The sequence below is a fragment of the Gossypium arboreum genome, chromosome 3 (assembly GCF_025698485.1).
Source record: "Gossypium arboreum isolate Shixiya-1 chromosome 3, ASM2569848v2, whole genome shotgun sequence".
In the NCBI taxonomy this organism is placed as follows: Eukaryota; Viridiplantae; Streptophyta; class Magnoliopsida; order Malvales; family Malvaceae; genus Gossypium; species Gossypium arboreum.
The window spans coordinates 4,755,019-4,777,351 of record NC_069072.1 but is presented as its reverse complement, the minus strand read 5'-3'; the positions used below and the strand labels follow the sequence as shown (position 1 = coordinate 4,777,351).

The window sequence follows — 22,333 nt, the reverse complement described above, 5'->3', positions numbered from 1 at the left end:
TTACTCTACATGTCAAACACATTGTATTTTGAGGAAATAAGAGATGTTTTCCCAACATAATTTGTGGCTGTCCTCGGGGGATGTTCCGGTCCACGCACTATCCTCAGACAAGTCCACTTACTTGGAAATGTAATTGCAGACGATATTTTTCCATGGTTTTTTTTTTTTCTTTTCTTTTGGATTCGGTGCTAAAATTAGCAAAATTCCAGAAATTATATACTACCCACAAATATATATATATATATGTAGAATACTTGCTATAATAATATTCCATTTTCCCTACAAACACATATTAATGCCATGATTCTACATTTGGATTTAAGAAAAAGCTTTTTTTTTTTTCTTTTTGTATAAATGGAATTAATTAACCCTAAAGGATATATCTCAAAGGGGGGGGCATCTAATCTGGCAGGCTAATTTCATCCAGATCATCCAATGATAGAAACACTTCATCCAAGCACGACAGCTCTGTTCCATCATCTTCTTCTTCACTACAATTTCTTTCATATACTCGACAAACCACCCATTTGCTATAATCCTATAACATAGGTCAATAAAGCAATAATATTTAATAAAAAATACAGCACTAAATATTTAATAATCACAATGCTTAATTACGAATCACTGAATGTTTAAAGTTATTTTAAAATAAATCATAAAATTTTATATCTCGTCAAAATATATATATATACACGTATATATCAAATTCATCTTATTTTATCTAAAAAGTATCGCATATTATGATTTGATTGGTTGATATCGTGTTTTAAAGTGAAATAAAATAACATTAATGTAACATTTTATTTAAAAAACTTTAAGTACTAGGTAAGGAAAGTGATATAAATTTAGTCTATTACTTTGAATATCAAAATTTTAATCTATATTTTTTTATAATTGAAGTTCAATTGATAACACTGTAATTGTATTTGATTACCTATCATTTTCAAAAAAAATGATTTTCCTCATGTGAATATTAGTCACGCAAGCAAATTTTTTGGTTTAAAAAATGCCACATAATTCAAATTAAAAGATGTATTTTAGCAACGTTATCAATCAAACTTTAATTATTAAATAAAAAGAATAGAGGGAGTAGAAGATCCATGAGAAAAATTAAACCAACGAATGAGTGCAGGGTACTAACAATTTTGGAATGTCCTCCTCTACGTTTGGATGATCGACTACTGGAGCTGGAATCAGAATCGGAGAGACGATATTCTTGCATTATCCAATTGGTTTTGATACCGGCGGGACCCGATTCCCCAATGTAGAAAACGAAGTATTTTTTCATCCCAACTTTCTTGCTGCTATTGCTATTAACCACAGGCTCATCTATTCCCATTGGCTTCCAGTACCCTTTGCTGGTGTTCCTGTTTTGCGTCCTCCTGCTGTAGTAGTACCACTGGTTCCCCTCTCCCAATGCTTTACCTACGTTTCATTTCCACCATATCTGTTAAAGGAACAAAAGGAAGGTAATATATATATATATTTATATTTAGAGAGAGAGAGAGAGAGAGAGAGAGAGAGAGAGAGAGATAATACCATCAAGTTCCCAGGGATCATATGGATAGAGGTCAAGATCAGGGATGACATCAGGGTGGCAAGGCAAGAGGGCGGCCTTACGTTGAAGGAAATGAACCACTAGCTCTTCATCTGTTGGATAGAATCTGAACCCCGGTGGAAGATTAACATTGCGATTATCTCCCATATCTATACAAACAACACGAATAAGATGAAGGGAAGAATAGTGAAGAAGGATTTGTAGTGGGGTGATATTTATAGTGTGGGTGAGGATTAACTATTAAAGAGAGAGAGAGAGGGGGGAGGAATGCAGATTAAAACAAATGAAAGAGAAGAAGAGAGAAAGTGACGTGAAAAGGAAGGTGGGCTTCATCATAAATCACGAATGAGCAAGTTTATGATTTATTTAGGTGCTCTCTCTCTCTCTCTCTCAACTCTTAAGCTTTCTCCCATGGCGGCGGCTAACGGAACGCTGTGTATACTTCCAAGTAACGATATCTGCTATGTTAGCTATAAGATAGGCATCCAAATGGAACCGAATCAAACATATTTTATTTCATACGTGGCAGATTTTGCCTCTAAACATATACAACTCACACGCCAGACATACGCACACATGTTATATTACTACACATAGAATAAATTTATACATCAATTTCGTGTTTTTCGTATTGATTTGTAACGTTAATTCGATGGGAGAAGAGATGAATGGTATAGACAAATTTAGGAAATGGGTTGGGGGCATCATCATACTTCATGCTTATATCACGCATCTGCTATCATACACGTGGCATACATGAAAATGGGTTTGGTCGTGGACCATAAATAAAAACATTAATGGACCCACAACTTGGTTTAGGAGTGTGGCTATGTACCAATAATAATAATTAACATAATTATTCATACAAGTAAATGACTCCTTTGGCATGCCTTTATTTTATTCTTCTTCTTATGCATCTCTCCGACAACCCAAGAAAACAGCAATCAATTGTTTAAGAACACAAAAATAAATGATTAAAATTTTAAAAAAAGAGAGCTCTAAATGTAAACAGCAATCAACCAATTCCTTAGGAAGGGAGTGAGTTGAACTGATATTGTATGGGGTCAGAAATACATAGTCCCCACATTTATTTTTTTTACATAAATTAATAATTAACCAATTATTAAATCTTAGAAAATAAAACAAGCTGAAGAAATGAGGTGAGAAATGGTGCTACCTTTGCTTATATATTACTTTTCCCAATTCCATGTGAAAACTTTAAGACAAGTACTTATTATTATGCATCCATCACCCCCACTTGAGGAAGAGCAAAAAGAGTTGGGTTTTTGCACCAAATTAACACTCATTTTTTTCTAACTCATTCTGACTAAGATAGTTGACTAAACAAAAACCAATACAAATATTGACCTAAAGTCTAAAGTGAATGTTTGCTTTTTAATTACCATTCCACCCGTTGAACTGCTTTCTTTAGTCAAGTTCTATGTTTTATGGCAAAATTTCTTTTAGATTTTTTTTCCACTAAAATGATCATAAAATGTCTAAATGTAATGTATAATTTTATATTTAATAATGAGGTGAAGTAGTGACCAAATGAGAAAATTTTTAAGGGTACAAATAATATATTATATTAATATCTTTAAAAGTAAAAATAAAGTTAATAAATATCATAATGAATAAAATTAAGTTTGAAAAAAATTAAAAATTATTTAAATTTCACTCTTCACCAAAATCGTCAATTATTTAATCTACATTAAAAGTTTCCGCAATTTCTTTCTCAATTTAGACAACTAAAGAATTTTTCAAAACATCATCTTCCATCTTAGTACAAAGTTTAGTCTTCACAGTTTTCATAGCTGAAAAAACATGTTCTATAAATGCAATTGAAACTGAAAGAGTCAATATAAGATGAATCAACTTATCAACAAGTGGATAGCTAATTGACTTCTCACTCTCAACTAATTTTTTACAAAGGTCAAAAAGTGTTAATATTTTTCTCAATTCAGTATATGGACAAGCATCGAGCTCATAATGTTTCAACTCATACGAAAGACGCTCTTTCTCTTGTTGAGAAAAATCTGCTGAATAGAACTTGTTTACGAGAGCACAAATTTTCTCAATGCCAAAGAACTTGAAGAATTCTTTAGGATCTAAAGCTACAGTTTCATTAAATCTATTGTTCAATTCTAGCAATTGAGTATCTATCATAGCAAAATATATATCCACTCGATGATGATGCTCCACCATAACATCTTCCTTCTTGCTATGGCTATGACCTACGATGTTTCGAGCATTCGTATCTGGAACATCTAACTCCCAAGTTTTATGAAAAGATATCACATTGTTCAACAGTTCATCCTATCCATTTTCTCTCAACTTTTGAATTAAATATTTTGTTGTTGAGACTAGACTCATGACATTTAATATATCTTGAGAATGACGTTGTAAAGCTTGACAAAGTGTATCAGTAATCCCCATAACTTCTTTCATCACATGCAAAATAAAAATAACCTCGAAAGATCTCAATCTGTTATATGCACTATGAACATCTCATGAAGCAGTATTTTTAAGGTTTTCAAGAACTATGCTAGTTGCATTATACATCGTCAATAAACTAGTAACTAAGTTCAAGTGAAACTCCATCAAGTCTCACCAGGACATTGTGAAGTGCCAATTTGATTCATACATATTCCAGTTTTTAACTCATTTATGGAAACCATACAAGCAATTTCATTTGCTTGGGCTTTCTGCAATTCATCATGATGTTTGGAAGAAGTAGAAGCCATATTAATAATATCAGACAATTCTTTAAAAAATTGATGCACTTTAGCCACTTTTTTAGTTACTACAACCAATGCTAACTAAAGACGATAAGCAAAACAATGAACATAATAAGCATATTGACACTCATTCAGAATCAAAGTTTGCAAACCATTCAATTCCTCACGCATCTTGCTTGCTCCATCATATTCTTGACTTTGGAGATTTTGTATGTCAAAACAACGCTACAAGAGAACATTAAAAATCTCATTTTTCAAAGTTAATGCTATAATATCTTTAACAAGGACAACGTCAAAAAATAGCTTTTTTATCAATCCTTCCTAGCTAGTTAACAAATCTTGAAACAATTTCCATTTGCTTCCTTTTTGACTCATCTCTTGCTTCGTTTGCAATAATACAAAATTTTCAGTCACCAATTTCTTCACGAACTGCGTCACCAACTCTACTAGCATAAATTTGTATTATTTTCTTTTGTATTGTTGAAGAAGTATATGTAGCATTTTGTGGAGAAACTTTTAAAACATCTTCAACTTTTTTATCATAAGATGCTAAAAAGGTTAACAATTCAAGGAAGTTTCCACAACTTTTTTTATGCTAAGCTTTCATCACAACCTTCAAAGGCATAATCCTAAAACGTCAACCATCAAACAACATTTACACTAGCTTTAAGACGGAGACGATTAGTTGCAATTTGTTGTGTTGTTTGCCTATCAAGTGATGCTTTAATATGTTGAGCTTGATTCATTAAATCAACCTAAACTCTTTGTGCATTGTTATGAGGTGAACTTAGATCTTTTCTGACATATTGCGTCCTTTATGTACGTTTTCTCAATTATTAAAACCATTATAAATAAATGCTAATTTAACCAAACAATAAAACTACATCTACAAAACTTGGAGAAAAATAAATAATTATATTTACACCGATGCCAATCAATTTTAATGAAACTACTTAATGAAATATTTTTAGTTTTACTCTTTAAATCTCTGATTTTCCATAAATATAAGCTTTTAAGGAGTAGGGCTTACAAATAATTTAATTTATTAAATTTTAATTATTAAGATTTAGTGCTGGTTCTCAAAAAAAAGTGTTGTGGTAAAAAACTTAAATTTGAGGTGCCTCAGCTTCGTTTCTGGGTAAAACTAGATAATTTTTAGAGTAGAAATTAAATTATAATTATAATTTTTTACGAGAGTTAAAATGTATTTATTTTAATAATAATTAATATAAATAGTCATCTAATTATCAATTTTTTTTATTTTAGGCATAAAAAAGTTTATAATTTAAACACTCACGTTACATAATTCGGTTATTTTGGTCATTCCCGTTAAAGTCATCAATGGCAATATGACGTGACAATTAAAAAAATCGGTATAATAACAAGTATAGCCCTTAATTTTTACCTATTATATCGATGTAATTATAATTTTAAAAAATTAACTCTCAAAATTTACAAATGTTCTCAATTTAATCCTAATTTAAGTTTGGATTCCCATTCGATCAATGTTGGTGGGGGAGGGGAGAGGGACCGGGGTGGAGGATTTTAAAATTAGGATCAAGTTGAGAACATTTATAAAATTTGAGGGCTAATTTTTTAAAATTATAACTAAATCGATATAATATGTAAAAGCTAAGAGCTAAATTTGTTATTATACTGATTTTTAACTGTCACGTCAACTTACCTTTTGTGTTTAAATTGTAAACTTTTTATTTTTGTGCCTAAAATGAATTTTTTTATAGTTAAATGACTATTTGTATAGTTTATCATTTTTTAATTATAAACTTCTAGCTTTATAAATTTTAAAAAAATAATAAATTATAATTTTATTATTTTAGACGATAATTTCATCGTATATTAACTTATATTTTTTTCAAATTTTAGGAGATTAAAGAATAACCTTTTCCATTTTAGAGAGCAATTGCTCTGTAGCTTCCCCTTGCTTAAGTCATATTTGAACTATTTCTTTAAATGAGGAAAATATCACTAATGCTTAGTGGCATTAATTAGGCCATATCTATGTCTATAACTATATCTATATCTATTAAAATAAGTATAATTTATCAACGCATCACTTTTGCTAGAATTGAATAAAAAGCTGGGAAAATATTATCCCAAAGTTATACAAAATTTATTTTTAATTTATAATCTCCTAAAATAAATATATACGTATAAATATATCTGAATCTAAGTTGTTTTTATTATTATAAACGTAATAATATCAATTAAATTAAAATTTAATTAATATAAAATATCTTAAAAAAATGTATTTATATATTTAGGGTAGATTGGAAGAGGAGATTGATACCATTTTTGTGGGGGATATAATGAGACAAGGACTGAGGAGTTGAAGCAAGGAGAAAGACCCCGTAGCATAGAATAGCACAATCTTTTGGTCCTCACTCATGTATAAGAAAGCTACGGGTGGGGTTGCAGATCAACAAGAACAAAAATTAAATCCCCAAAAATTAAAAAAATAAAAATAAAAGAGAATACAGTTGCTTGGTGTTGGGTCATATATATAAAAGGTCATTGGATGACAGTCCCAACTGAAGCAATGCCAGCCGCTGTCCTACCGCACCAATATTTCTCATCTAAATCACTTCGTCTTATCCATCGGTTTTCACTTTTCACACTACTCACCTTCTTTATTATCGCTGCTGCTGCTGCTGCTGCTGCTGCTGCTGTTGCTGTAGATATCTATTTACAATTTTACACGTGTCATTGCTGTGAACCAAACTTGATTGATCATTATCTTTGTTTTTTTGTGTGTGAAATGAAGGGCAAACAGTCGTATGTTTTGTCTAATTATATAAGTTATACGATTAAGAAGATGGTTCCAATAATTATTAGGTGATGTGGAAGATGATATTAATGATGATGTTGATGAGGTTATTTAATTTAATTACTTTATGATAAGATTTATGTGTAGATAGTTTTCATATTATAGTAGGTATAGATTCGGGAGAAGACAATATTATATACAAACTTGAATAACCCTAATAATTGATTATGTAAGTCACCTAGGAGAAATTTTGTGTTTAATCAATACACAGCTAATTAATTTTCTTTTAGTTCCATAATCGGTCCAATGTCTTATTTCATTTTAATTTGTTAAAATGTAGAATTTTTCAATAATGATAATTATTATTATCAAATCAAGTTGCCTAGCCAACATGACCAATACTTATTACATTTTTTATCCACTTGGCTTTTTATTTTAATGAATTATAAATCTACCAAATTTTCCTGGCCATTCAATATATGTAAGGTAATATGAAGGTAAGTTCCAAAGCTAATTATTAGCATGGATTTGGGTGATGGATTGGGCACTGTTACATTAGATTAGATTCAAATCATACATCTTCACCACTTCAAGTCCATTAATGAATTTTCTTGGGTCCCCCCTTCTTCTTTTACATCAAGCAGGAAAATCTTTATAAATATAATTTAATTAAATGCAAAAATCCATAGTATAAGAACAATGCTTCATATTTAGTGTAAGTGATTTTTAAGAATTAAAAGGGCAGGTCTCATGTGTTTGGAGAAAAAAAAAGCAAAATTATTGTTGTAAACCGTATTGGGTTTAGTGGGTCACCTTTTTTATGAGGCATTTTTGTATGGATATGACAATTTGCTGTTAACCCATCATCATTGAAAATCACAGGTAATGGAAATGGGAAGTAACTAAGAAAGAGAGAAGGAAAATATCAATCCAAACTCATAAAAAGCAATATATACACTAGCTTTGAACACCATATATAAACAATTATAAAAATAAACAAAAAGCTAACACATAAAATATCAACGTACTAGAAATTAGTATATGTACAAGAAGAAGAAGAAAATGAATACACCAATTATGAAAGGGGGATTAAGGAGAGCCGTAAAATGGGGTTGAATAAGAGGCGTGTTAACCTTTGGAAGTGGATTGCTTTTGGGTTGATGACTGCATATTTATGTCATGCATCTCTCTTTCACTTACTTCAAATTGTGAGCTAAGGATAGATTTTGTGCTCCACTTTTCAATGCTTTGACTCCAAGAAGAAAAAAAATGAGAGTAGAAAAACCCTAAAATTTGAAAAGATTTAGACGTTTGAAAAAACAAATATTTAAAATATATAAGTTTAATTTGAACTTAAATATTAACGATTCAAATTAATGGATATTACCTTTATCATCACTATCATCTGTTAAGTTTAGCAATAAAAAATAACAATTTGAATTTGAATTTTATAATTTTATCTTCTATTACTCTAAATTTAATGTAATTATCTAATAAAAATTGAGGTGAATCAACTTTTATCATCTCCACTATAACCTCTCTCTTTTTTTATGCTTAAAAACTTTGGTCACTTTATTACCTAAATTATAATAATTCTGATTAGGATTTGGTCATATGCAACAAATGAAAGATGAGTTGATCATAGTAGAAGTGAAAAGAAAATAGAGACTATTGAAAGAGAGAAATTGAAGTGAGCCCAAGGAAGTATTTTTAAAAGGAATTTGAAGTGACATTAAAAACATCATGTTTGGTAATGGTATAAAATTGATGGCATGTCACATCTTCATTCTTAGTTGGCATGAATTCATGATTAGCATGCGCTGTTAGATTACTAATCTATTTTGTTTTTTTCCCATTTTTCCTTTTTTTTCATTAGATTGATTGATTTTATGTGTTGTTTTGGCATGATTTAAAATACAAGGAAAACATTGGGAAGTTAAGATATACATGAAAGATTTATTTAATAAATATAAAAATAGTTGGATATTAAAATTTTCAATCGATTTCTTTGTGGTGGTTTGATTAGTATAGAAATTTAATTATATTATTTTTAGAGATAAATATCATATTTATTTAAGAGTGTTTTGAAGCAGTGGGAAGATTGATTTATAAAATGTTGCATGTGATAAATATTTAAGATTATTAATGGGATAATTTCAGCTTTTAAATAGAAGTTCAAAGCCTGTTAAAACATTATTGATTGACCATTTGAAAAGGCCTATAAATAGGTTATTTTGTGCCACACATCAAGAGCAGTTTTTGGAGTGTCTTTATTGACAACTTTGTTGTGTTCTTGTAGTTATTTTGTGACACTTTTTCAAGCATTCTTTGAAGAGTTTGTTGATTGTATCGTGAGGTATTTGGATGGGTGATTTATGATAATTGAGGTCAGTTTTAGGGTTACAATTACTTTTTTTAAATTATTTGTTGACATAGCATATAAGATAAATAGTGTTATGTCAGCATGAAATACAAGTGGATTGCTATGCAGATTGTCACATAGCATGCATTGTTAAAAAATTAATATTTTCATTTAAAAGCAATTTAAGTCTTTTGACGTTTAATAGCCAAAATTAATTAAAAATAAAAATTAAATTGACAAAAATATAAATTTTAAAGTCTAAATCTATCATTATTCTAATTAATTATTTAATTTTATTTATTAAAAATACAGTCAAATTTTCAAATAGTTTTCAACCTTGTATGACAATTTTGAAAAATTCTATTTTATTTAAAACAGCTCAACTGGTAAAAATAATAATTGATATTAAAAACCAATGTAGATATATTAAAATAATATATTGAAATGAAAGCAAAATTAAAGCATATTATTCCATTATTATATATCAAGCATAACATGCTCGACTTATATTCTTTTAATTATAGGTTACATATTTTGATGAACAAAATGCACACACACACATATGTATACATACATATATATATATATATATATATATTAAAAAATTATCCTTCCATCCCATTTTGTTGTTGATTTGTTAATTATGAAAAAGAAAAAGTAGAATAATTTTTAGCATTAAATATTTACAATTTTTGTTAATTTGATATTTACTTTTAAATGACATAAAATTGTAAAATTATTTTTTACTTTATATAAAAAATATAAATAATTTAAAATATTATAAATTTCAAAAAATCAAAATTAAGAAAAATTTTAAAAATTTAAAAATAATACACTGATATATTATTTACTCCTTAAATAGTAAATAGAATTGTTCAACTTGGCTCACTTTCGATTGAGCTTGGACTTATATTTTAACATTAAATTGAACCAAACTGGTTAATTTTATTTTAATAATAAATATAAAAAATTAATATTAATATTAATTTTTTTACAATTAAATTTAAATGAAAAATTGTTATTATTTTTAAATAGTGAATTATGTCATTTGAATGCAACAGGCTCAAGCTTAGACTCATCAACACTTCTTATGATAATAAAATATTTTCCAATTTAAGCTATTCATTCAATTAATTCATATTAAATCATATTTGATAAAATATTTTAATTTAATTCAAATTATTTATATATTAAAAAAATTATTTAAATATAACTAAAATATATAAAATATTATTATAAAATAATTTTAAATAATGATATAAACTTTAAACTTATTTAAATTGAATTTAATATAAAATTTTGAATAAACTATAAAATAGCCATTTATATATAGTTTAAATTACATTTTGGTCATTGAACTTTAATTTGTTACATCCTAGTCACTAATAGTATAATTTTGTAACATTTTGAGCATTGTGCCGCTATTCGACTTTAGTAGTGTAATGAAACTTTGACGACACAAATTGTGTCATTCAACATGACGTATTATATATGTCATTACCACAAATTTAATTACATTTTTTAAAAGTAACCTTTTTTTATTTTTTTACACTTTATTTCCTTTTTCATTATTTCATATTCTTTCCATTTTTTTCATTGTTCTATTGTCTCTCCTAACTCACTCTCTCTTTAACGCACTTCTTCTCTCAAGTTTCATCCACACTTTTTAATGGATATAATTGAAAGAGTTGATTAAATATAAATTTTAAAAAATAAATCTCATATTTTTTCTTAAAACTATAAAAAATATTGGATTTAATAAATTCCTCATCATCTATCAAATCAAACAGGAGAAAAATAAAATAATGGCAGATTTATCATAGCAACAGTCACAAGCCCAACTTGAATTTGCAACAAAATTCTCCAATATCAAATACTAGCAAACCTCTCAAACAGTATCACTTTCACCACTAGCTTTCAGTCTCATTCAAGGCACCCCAACAACATCATTCACTTATCAAATAAACTTATATTCAAATCAATCAAATAGTCAAGCAAACAACAATCGATAAGCACAAAAAAGAAACCCACATTAAGCCTAAGATCAGATTTCTAATAAAGAAAAATGTGTCAAAAATAGAAGAGAACATCAAAGAAAAAAAATAGGGGGTCAAATTCAGGGCAAGGGGTTGGAGGTACTACTAAGACTTGCTTGCCAATCCCAGCAATCGGAAAGAGGTACTGGTGAGGCGGAACACGTATAAAAAAATGAGCCGATTTAACAACAGATGATGGAGATCCGAGCTTGGGTAATTCAAAAGTTATGTTTTATATCCAAGGATTTTTAATGAGTTTTGAAGAAAATTTATGGGAGATTTGTGAACAGGCAATCGAGGGAGCAGCTCAGCGTATGTTCGTCGGGGGCAATGCGGTGACGGCATTGGAACAGGCAGCCAGTGATCGTGAATGAAGCTTTGAGGAAGGGAGAGTGTTCTAGAAAACAATGATAAGTAGAAGAAATAAAAAGAAATAAAAATAGAGAAATAAATAAAGAGGAAATAAAAGAAATAAGTAATTTAAAAAAACATGTTTAAATTATGTGGTGATAACATGGATGAGATGTTAGCATTTAATAGTAAAATTTATGTTATATTAAACTTCGTTACATCATTATCGCTAGATAACAGAACAATAATCAAAATATTAAAAATTGATAACGTTAATAACCAAAACGTAACAAATTAAAGTTTAATTACTAAAACATAATTTAAACCATACATAAATGATTATTTTATAATTTTTTTTTCAAACGTGTAATATATCCCAAACTTAGATGAAAGTAGAAGTTATTTATAATTGAAGAAAAATGGTAATAAGAAGAAGGATGAAGTCTCGAAATTCACACCAAAAAATTGAAAAAATTCCCAAGTTGGTAGTAAAAAATAAATAAATATATGAGGTTGCAAAATTTGATGGCATGAGAAAGTGTGTGGTACCCTGTTTGCTAGACAGTTTTGAGGTTTGCTTTACCTCCAAGAAACTGTCATTTTGCGATTTTGTTAATGGAAGTATAATACTTACATGCATCCTTGGACACAAAGCACTAACTTAGCCGAAGGAACTGAGGTCTAGGTCTACCACTAGGACTAGGACTAGGGGCCAACCGGTATGGAGGCTGGGTTAGGATGCTATAGCACCATGCAAAGACCCAGACACCCCACACCCCCATCCTGAATTTAGAAGGATGTGTTGATCAATATTTAATTAATATTTAAAATGTCATTTAACCTATAACATATTGTATTCTAAATAAAAGAGCTTAAATTCAAATTTCGAAGACAATATTATTAAAAGTGATAATCATGTATTTTTATAAAAAAGAACAACATTTGCAGAAACTTTCCTTAATTAACCTTTTATTGGGCAACAGTACCAATCGATGGCATTGGAATAAGATACAGATAAATAAATTTTTTTATACCCATTTGTAAGAATTTGTCGTGGTGATATGGGGTTCACATAATTTTCTTCATTGTTTCAAACAACTTCTATGCTTTAAATTAATTCCAGATTTCCAGTTTTGTAAGTTTTGCTTTATCTCTCTCTGGAATCCAACACTATTCATCAACACAGTTTTGTGGCAAATTCTAGGAGACCAACACAATACAAGGAATTTGTCCTTCAATTTAGTCCTCACTAAAAAACCCCTCCAATTTTTTTTTTTAAATATCAATATATAATATTTATGTTATCCAAATTCAGATGGTATAAGTTTAGCCTTTCTAAATAATTTGGTTATACACAGTTTCCTATAGTAGAGTATGTAACTTTCCAAGTTTCAAGTTTTCTATGATCTACCAATAAAAAATATTATCTTTTAAATTTATCAAACTAGACTAAAGGCATCACAGTATAAAGATTTATCCTAGAAAAACAAACCATTTAATTCTCAACTCAGCTATGGAAGCACTTGGTTTATTGTTCCACCTGCTCCTTCTAGGTCTTCTCGTCCATGCAGAGTTAAATTTCACGTACAAAGGATTCCTCAAAGCAAACGTGACAACGGAAGGAGCTTCATTTGTCAAGTCCGATGGGATATTGGCATTAACAAACGATTCAGTGCGACTAATCGGGCATTCTTTCTATCCATCTCCAATACGATTTAAGAAAAGCAATCCCAACAGAACTGAAGCAGCTGTTACATTTAGCACAAACTTTGTATTCTCTATCACTCCAAAGTACCCTGAGATTGGAGGTCATGGTCTTGCCTTTGTTCTCATGCCTACTGAAAAGCTGAAAAGTCTTCCAAACCAATACTTAGGCCTTCCGAATGACACCGACAATGCTCGTTTTTTCGCGGTGGAGTTTGATGTAGTCCAGAACGTTGAACTTCAAGATATCAATGATAACCATGTAGGAATAGATATATCCAGCCTGATATCCAACATATCTGAGCCAGCTGCTTACTATTCCTCCAATGACAACCGGAGCAACTCGGTTGCTCTCAAGAGTGGGGAACCTATTCAGGCATGGATTGACTATGACAGCAACAAGATGCTGATGAATGTCTCAATATCTCCTTGTGGCACGTTGAGACCTCACCGCCCCTTGATATCATTCCCCATTGATCTCTCATTGGTGCTAGATGAGTATATGTATGTTGGCTTCTCTGCTTCCACCGGCTTGCTGGCAGCCTTACATTATGTACATGGCTGGAGCTTTAGTATTGAGGGAAGGGCACAAGATTTAGATCCAAGAAAGCTCCCATTTCTGAATAGTAAGCCTAATAAACTGATGCACAGCAAGGGATTTGCAGTAGGTATCACTTTAGCAAGCATTACTCTGATTTTCCTAGCGATCATTGGTGTTATTCAGATCATATTCAGAATCAGAGATGGAGATGAGATTATGGAGGATTGGGAAATCGAATATAGGGTGCATAGATTCAATTACTCCGAGCTCTTCTCCGCAACAAGAGGGTTTGGAGAGAAAAACCTCGTCGGTTCTGGAGGGTTTGGGAGAGTTTATCGGGGGGTGATTCGTGGTACCGGACTAGAAGTGGCAGTTAAGCGGGTGTATAGTGGTTCTCGTCAAGGAATGAGAGAATTTGTTGCTGAAATTACAAGTGTGGGGAGGCTTAGGCACCGGAATCTTGTACACTTGCATGGCTGGTGCCGGAAGCAAAACGAGCTCCTTCTTGTTTATGATTACTTCCCCAATGGGAGCCTGGACAAGCTTTTGTATGAAGATGGTCCACTGAAGGGAAAAAACCTTACTTGGGACCAAAGGTACAAGATTTTAACTGGTATTGCACATGCATTGCTATATCTCCATGAAAATTGCAATCAGAGAGTAGTTCATAGAGATGTCAAGCCAAGCAATGTCCTGATAGATGAAGATCTAAATGCAAAGCTAGGGGATTTCGGCCTGGCCAGAACTTACGAACACAATAATGATCCACAGACCACACACATTGTTGGTACACTTGGGTATTTGGCTCCTGAGCTCACAAGGACCGGAAAGCCACCACAAGTACTGATGTCTATGGTTATGGTACGCTTATGCTTGAAGTTGCCAGCAGAAGAAGACCGATTGAGCCCCAGAGCGGTGCTGATGAGCTGGTGCTGGTGGATTGGGTTAGGGAATTGCATTCTCGAGGAGAGATCACCCGAGCCATCGATCCCACACTCAAAAATTATCATTCAGGCGAAGCTCAGCTGGTGCTTACCCTTGGTCTTTTATGCTGTCATCCCCATCCTGATAACAGGCCCACCATGAGAAGAGTCGTGCAACTTCTACTAGGAGATGCCACCCTTCCTCCTCTACCCCATGATATTCATATGGAAGTTCCTATTGCAATAACAGAGTATTCCGATACCTTTGGTGATGATTCCGACAATCCTTCTAGCCAAAAAATGTCTTCATCCTCAAGTAAGAATAGTTGGACAATTGGTCACACTACAAGAGTTACCTTCTAGATCATCTTGTCATGATAAGGAACCATCAAATATGACAGTAAAAAACAGGGCATGAATAACACTAAATCATTGCTACGAGTATATGACAGATTTAACGGATTATAAAAACAAAAAGTGGAAAAATCATGTCCATCCACTGATTCCCTAGCTTTTAATTTTCCTTATTTGCTTTCAAGCATCATATCCATGTCTACCATATAAGATTCAGTAGCTGCAGCATTTTAAACTTTTTATGACAAATTCACCAGAAATGTTGACTTGTGATGAATAACATGGCAACTTGACATCTCTCCTTAACTTCAGTTTTCAATCAATCGTCCAATTTTCATTGTTCAAGTACGGTAAATATATAACCAACTTCTGACTGTAAATTAATCTTCACTGTGTTTAATAAGTTTATGACCATAAGTCCATAAAATATTTTCTTTCAACTTACAGTGTCAAAAAAACAACTATCAAGGGAACTTCTCAAGGAAATAGTTAAGAATAAAATAGATGAAGAAAATACTTTTATACATATAGTGAACCAAAATAGTTGGCATGAGATTATATCAATATTAGTAGATTAAAAGATAACAGTAAAAGACAAAACATTCATTAATCAAGTAATTAATTTTTCAAGTAAAAAATATGATTAATTTAAAAAGAAATTAAAATTATTGATATCCATGTCATTTTCAAGCAAACAATTCTATCCTGCACACACGTAAGTGATTGATTATGTCCTCAAATTTGGACCTGAATCAATCAGCACATGCAGGTGATGAACTTGGTACTTTCTGACACGAACTAAGTTGCTGATGTATTACCTTGAATTTCTCTTTGAGCCTATTAATCTGCAAAATCACCATTCCGTATAACACGTCAATTGGAAAAGAAGCATGCCAAGATTAACATTTGTAAAGGACATTAAATAGATTAGGAATAATACCCTTTTGAGATCAATCTCTGTATCTCTCTTTCGTTGGCCCAAAGAGTGTCGCAGATTGCTGATGTTAAATACATTATCCATGTCATCGGAAAATGCAGATTCTAGGTCTTCCCGGAGAAGTGCAGGTAATTTGTCCACAACTGGCATTAGAAGAAAGCAGTTGAACTGCAAAACATTGAGAAAAACAGCGAGGGAAAAAATCAAACCAGACAGTAATGACAAGTTAGTAAATCAAAAACGTGTGTTCCATTTATATGCATAATGAGAAATCAGCTTAGGATGGCAGGTGGCAACAATAGCATAGCATCAAATAATTAGAAACAAAATAAAAATAAGCAAACCTTTAGTTCAGCAGAGGCCAAGAAGTATTCTCTTATGCCATGAAATATCTGTTGTACCAATGCATAAACAATCCTTTCTGATGAAGGACCAAGTCTCCGGTTCCAAAGTGTGCTATCTAGAAGGTCAGCAAGTTTTGTTTCTACTGTCTGAGCAGAAGAGCCTGAATCGATGCCTGAGGATAGAGGAACTTGCTTTATATCTGCTCTTGACTTTGTCTCATTCTTCTCTGCAGCAACAGACCCAGGCAATGACTCTTGGGAATTTCCAGGAGATACAGAATTCACTGGCACACTGGATTGCTCGGTTCCACCAAATGAGTCTAAAAAATGACGAAGCCCAGCCCGATTCTGAAAATTCAACATATGGTGCAAGATGAACAGAGCAACAGCTCAGATGTACCAACAGATCAGAACATATGCATGTCATTCTAAATTCAAGAGTTTATGAAAAATCCTAAAGCAACATAGAACAACCAGAAAGAAAATAAACCATAAAAACCGTGGAAGAATTGCAAGAATTGTTTTTCTTTAGCAAGCAGTAACAGTAGACACATAATTCTTATATTGGACATGTGAATCAGCCATGGCCAATTCCACCATCCAAGTCCAGAGATATTAGACTTCTTTATGGTAAATTTTAAGATTAACTTTAGGGGCTTCACTTTCATGAAATAATATGTGCTCATAAATAACTGACCTTGTTGTGGAGGGACCAGGATACGTAACGGGTTGTGCTTACTAAATCCTCCAAGCATCTGCAGCAAATATCAAACACTGGGTAATATTTGGTGATTAAGAGGCTCCATCATCTGTACTTTATTAATTATTAGAATGTATTTTTATGGCTTAAAACGACCAACAACTTAATATGAGTCAACCAAAAAACACCTCCAAGCAAAATCATTCTTTGCTCAGTACCTCTACTAACAAAAAATTTATACAAATAATAGCAACTGGAATAAATTATCAAACCATGCATTGCAAATTAGCATTAACGAACATAATTGGGTTGCAATAAAGGAAAGTGACCTACTTCTCACGGCATGCTCTTTCAGTAGATTCAGCAAAGTTGTTGAAAGCAGTAGCAACACGCCTGAGAAACACCTCATGGCCACTTAAAAACTCTCCATCTTTCTGTTGGAAATCAGGAACATTCAAAAGAATAAACCATAATAAAAGAAGAACAATACTTAATTGCATGAGAGTCCTAGACTCTGGAGAAGGAAAAAAAGCTCACAAACCTGCATAAGATATATGGATATAGGAAGTAATCTCTTCAGAATGTACAAGAGCCTACAACCCAACTATACAAGGAAAACAAATATCTCATTTAGGACACTAGTTACAAAATCAAGCAGACAAAATCAAACTTTCATTGTCAAGTTGGTTGTATGATATGATGCCTTGCACCTTTTGACCATGATACATCCTCCCCACTCATATGCCTAGAAAGTAATAACTCATATATCAAGTCAAGGACAATCACATAATGTCCACCTTTTTTTGCCTTATTACAAGTTTGGTTGAGAAGTAAGAAACTGGAACAAAAGGATACATTATTACAAAGCCAATGGCACCCGGTTGAAAAACCTATCCTTTATCTGCTTATCAAAGACCCCAAGCAAACACATTCCTCTCCTAAATGTTATCAACCAGTAATTCTTGGTGCAAGAACTAAATGGATCGAGAATCTAACTAAGAAGTTTCCATCATCTCAAAAACTTAATTTTCAGGTTTTAAAGTATTTCACAACCATTAATTGAGTTAACAACAAGAAAGCAACAGAGAAACATGAAAAGAAAAATAATAACTGAAAAGGTACAGATAGTTAATATCAGTTTTCACCTGATGGAGGAAAGGTTCAAAAGTGTCACGAGCCTTTGAAACCGCTATAACACAAGCTGTCCTGATTTCCAAAACAAAAGGTGGAAAAGAAATAATTAGAACTGTTCATTGCACATGAAATGAAAACGAACAATTAGCAACAGAAAGACGATAAGCCATAAGTAGATCCTACCTTGAGTAATTTGTTCCATCATGAATATCTTCGACTCCACAAGCATTGACAATTTCTTCCCTTGTAATTGGTGGGCATTTTATCCCTCCCACAATAAAGCGGAATTCAGCCATGGCACGATGATATTGTGCACCTCCATAAAGACGCATTCCAGAATTCTAAAATACAATGAAACCCACATGAGCAGAATCTGGAAAAATTTTCTAACTCACAAATTTCCATCGATTTTATGTATGGGAGGATTAAGGAAGAAAGGAAAATATCTTTTCTAAACCAAGAGATCTATGAATTCTATAGAAAAATCAACTTAATCTAGAGATTAAAGCTCTGGCCAAAAGAAAAGGATTGAGATTGAAGAGAAAAGCAAACTTGACTGGTACATTAGTATAACTAAAACAAGAAATACACTGAAAATTCCAGTTTTCAAGAATATTTGAAGTCAACCATCTCTTTAGCTTACAGGTATTATATTTACTTAAATTAGAGATAATAAGGTCTGGCCAAACGATATGATAGAGATTGAAGTGAAAAACAGACTTGCTTGATTACATCGTGGTCATTAGTACAACTAAGACAAGAAACACATTAAAAATCCAGGTTTCAAGAATATCTAAAGTTAACCATCTCTTTAGCTTACAGGTATTATCTTATGTGGCAATTGAAGACCATCAGCACCCACAAATGCTCCTCCATTAGTTCTCTCATCTACTAGTGTTTCCCCTGTAATAAGTCACATCGCATTACTGTTAGTGATCCAACATCACAACTGAGAGCAACTTAATTTATAAAAACAAGTGATATCTTCAACAGAAATATTTCAAGTACCAAATTTATCTGGAGGTGCAACAACTGTCCCTTTCAGTAGCAACGACAACTGAGAAATAAAGTGTATTTAAGTCAGAATGCATAACATGAACTGGAATGACAATTTTGAACTTAATGTCAATGTCTTCTATATCCATTTGAATTTGTATGTAAAATTTCACTGATTCAAAGTAACGGTATTTAAATCCTGATATGACCTTTAAAGTGTCCCACCTTATTTGCAAAGCAAGCTGAAATAAGATATGCATGCAACAGACAGAAAGACATGATAATACATAAAAACCTTAGTTAGGAATAGATCATGAAAAGCTCTTCCTTTTTCCCTCAATTTCACTTCATCCAAAGTGCTGCATGTAAAGAAAAGAATGAAAAGATTATGGTGAAGAAGAAACTGAAAGCAACACAACCAGATATATAGGATTGAACCAAGCTCTATAAAACAATAATAATAACAGTAAAACCAATAATATATATTTGATTCTGCACACTGCAAATCATCATCTTATTTAAGTAGTCAAACAGCTTTAATAAAATCCATCAAAATTGCTAAAAGGAAAAAGCTCAGCAAGAACCTGAGTTCTTTATTTATTTCTGTCAACTTTCTTGTGGTGCTGTGGTACTCCTTCTCAAGAAGTGGAATGATCGAAGGAACGCTATCCATATACCTTGCAATTATATATTTCCAAATTTAATTTGCACAGTACAGTCTGTATATCCTTGTTTTAAGTTTATCTGAATGGGAAAAAGCAGCGTGCATACCTTTTCTGTAACAATTCTTCTAGAAAATGCCTAAGTTTGCTTACACCTATTCTACTTCTTTCTTGCTTTGACAATTGTCGACCTAATTTCTCCTCCAAAGATGCTATGTCTTGCACCTCTCTAGATATTATTGCCTACATTAGAAATCAAAGAGTGGGGAATGAATGGATCAACCAGGTTTAAATCCCAATAAACCATAGTGTACAGCATCAAGATAGTTAATATTTTAGATTTATTGACTACATCAAAAAAAAAATCGTTAAGCTCTTTGCGTTATGCCCGTTTTAGGGATGATGCTTTAAAGACTTGCCACAGAAAACTAGACTACCCACCATAAAAGGAAGGAAACAAGTATTAACAAGCACAAGTTACAAAAGAAGCAGAAACTTCTCAGTATCATAACCAACTCCATGACTTTACTGCAAGCAAAAGCAAACCTGTTTAAACTCATCATTTGATCTGTAAACAGAGTCATGCTCGGAACCAACTCTTCCAGAAGGCACTGATGTAAAGAACGGAGAGTCACCCAATATGAAGCCATCAAGCGTACATGCAGGTGGAGAGAGAAAAACTTCCACATCTGAAGACCGTGCAAACTGAGGAATCTTGGTATCAAGCTTGGTAGAGACAACAACAGTTCTTGAAAGCTCTGGATCAATCTAACCAATTATCAACCAACAAAATGTTAAGCTATGCAACATTGTAAGAACCGAAATACAAAAATTTAAATGAATCAAATACTTTCTTTGCAACTACAAGAGGTAGTTTATAACACCAGAAAACTAAACAGCTAAAGCTAACAGTATCTGTAAATAGGAATGTCATAGATTATTTTAGCTGGCTAGATTACTTAAAAGCATTGCATCAACCAAACAATTCAAAAGTGCGTTGGCTTTGATCCACTTAAGAACTAGTAACCTGTCTCACATTCTCAACCCTGCATTCTTTGAGCTAAAAAGTTAACACATATAAGCAGTTGGCAGGAAAATTACATACTTGCATTACAACTCTTCTTGTCATTGCATTACTCCAGTCACTACAATCTTCGAGACATAATATAATGAACTCCTTATGCTGCATTTTTTTTCTCACTATGGACTCCACAGCGCGCGCTTGGCTCTGCTTGAATATCACCGCTCGTCACCAGTACAACCGTCACATTACAGAAATGTAAGAAACAAAATTAAGTAGAAACGCTTGGTGGGTTGAGAAAACACCTGCAAAGCACGATTCTTTCGAGCCGGAGCAGGAGCAATAAGCCCAGGAGTATCAATAATAGTCAAATTGGGACAGTGTTTGTATTTCACTTTAATGATGATTTCTTTAGCTGAGAATTGACATGGCTCACGTTCCAACCTCATATTTTCAGCTTCGATGTAGGCCTAAAATGGAAAATCATATTGATGGGTTCATTTAAAAAATTTAAACTCGAATTGCAGCTAGAAAGAGAGAGAAAATAATGGGAAAAGAAATTGTATAAGAAAACCTGAATATCGGCGAGAGATTTTTCGTGGGCGAGAGTGGGGTCATCGTCAGAGACGAGATAACACAATGGGACGTCGCAAAGAGGGTCGTAAGACATATGAAGAGTGATGGGTCGGCGAGTCTTTGTTCCGCCGCCGACGTGGTTGAATTGGAAGCCCATGAGTGCTTCGACCAACGCACTTTTGCCGTCCGTTTGGTGTCCAACGACTAACACAGCCGGCGCGTCGAAGGGAGCTTCTAGCTCTTGAGCTAGACCGTGAAGCTCGTTGTAGGCCTCGTAGAGAGTTGAGTGTGGGTTCAGTGTTTCTTCCTCCATTTCAGTTTCTATTTTACTTGCTTAGTCCTAAGCCTTAGGCTTAGCCACTGCTCTGCTTCATAGTAGTCACTGTAGGGTGAATGAAAGCGAAACTACCTTTTTTTGGCTTTCAGCTTAGCGGAAATGGATGACCTGAATGCGCTATTCGTCAAATCTTCACCGCAATCCCCCTGGATGATGTGCCACACGGCAGAATTTTATTGTTGTGTTTTTTTCTTTTTCCAGCTAATTGGGGTTTATGACTGATATTTCAATTTATTTTAATTGTTTTACCATTAGGCATCAATTCGCCCTTCAT

At 32.4% G+C, this 22,333-nt stretch overlaps 2 protein-coding genes and 1 pseudogene across 5 annotated transcripts; 1 reads left to right on the top strand and 2 right to left on the bottom strand.

Moving 5' to 3' along the window:
* Positions 1–212: 212 nt before the first annotated feature.
* LOC108475653 (NAC domain-containing protein 104-like) lies at positions 213–2,069 on the bottom strand. Its single transcript, XM_017777640.2, has 3 exons — positions 1,540–2,069; positions 1,142–1,425; positions 213–538 (listed from the first exon to the last, which is right to left on the bottom strand). The coding sequence occupies exons 1-3, from the start codon at positions 1,703–1,705 to the stop codon at positions 401–403; spliced, it is 588 nt and encodes a 195-aa protein (XP_017633129.1). The 5' UTR covers positions 1,706–2,069; the 3' UTR covers positions 213–400.
* Positions 2,070–13,317: 11,248 nt separating this feature from the next.
* LOC108476321 (L-type lectin-domain containing receptor kinase S.4-like) lies at positions 13,318–15,641 on the top strand (annotated as a pseudogene).
* A 266-nt stretch (positions 15,642–15,907) lies between these two features.
* LOC108476320 (dynamin-like protein ARC5) lies at positions 15,908–22,333 on the bottom strand. Of its 4 annotated transcripts, none has more exons than XM_053025433.1 (17): positions 21,721–22,333; positions 21,452–21,616; positions 21,231–21,356; positions 20,672–20,893; positions 20,235–20,368; positions 20,048–20,140; positions 19,759–19,822; positions 19,476–19,524; positions 19,288–19,370; positions 18,651–18,808; positions 18,479–18,539; positions 17,875–17,937; positions 17,667–17,767; positions 17,331–17,388; positions 16,634–16,981; positions 16,293–16,457; positions 15,908–16,197 (listed from the first exon to the last, which is right to left on the bottom strand). In XM_053025433.1, the coding sequence occupies exons 1-17, from the start codon at positions 22,033–22,035 to the stop codon at positions 16,105–16,107; spliced, it is 2,298 nt and encodes a 765-aa protein (XP_052881393.1). In that variant the 5' UTR covers positions 22,036–22,333; the 3' UTR covers positions 15,908–16,104. The 4 variants fall into 4 exon arrangements, with proteins under 4 accessions (XP_052881393.1, XP_017633991.1, XP_052881394.1 ...); XM_017778502.2 differs by having other exon boundaries at positions 21,231–21,353; XM_053025434.1 differs by lacking the exon at positions 17,875–17,937.

Coding starts and splice junctions, on each gene's coding strand:
- LOC108476320 (XM_053025433.1), bottom strand. CDS start 22,035: ATGGAGGAAGAAACACTGAACCCACACTCAACTCTCTACGAGGCCTAC. Junction 19,525..19,758: donor ATGATCTATTCCTAACTAAG/GTTTTTATGTAT, acceptor TTTATTTCTCAG/TTGTCGTTGCTACTGAAAGG. Junction 17,938..18,478: donor TTGAACCTTTCCTCCATCAG/GTGAAAACTGAT, acceptor TTCCTTGTATAG/TTGGGTTGTAGGCTCTTGTA.
- LOC108475653 (XM_017777640.2), bottom strand. CDS start 1,705: ATGGGAGATAATCGCAATGTTAATCTTCCACCGGGGTTCAGATTCTAT. Junction 1,426..1,539: donor TGATCCCTGGGAACTTGATG/GTATTATCTCTC, acceptor AATGAAACGTAG/GTAAAGCATTGGGAGAGGGG. Junction 539..1,141: donor GAGGAGGACATTCCAAAATT/GTTAGTACCCTG, acceptor CCTATGTTATAG/GATTATAGCAAATGGGTGGT.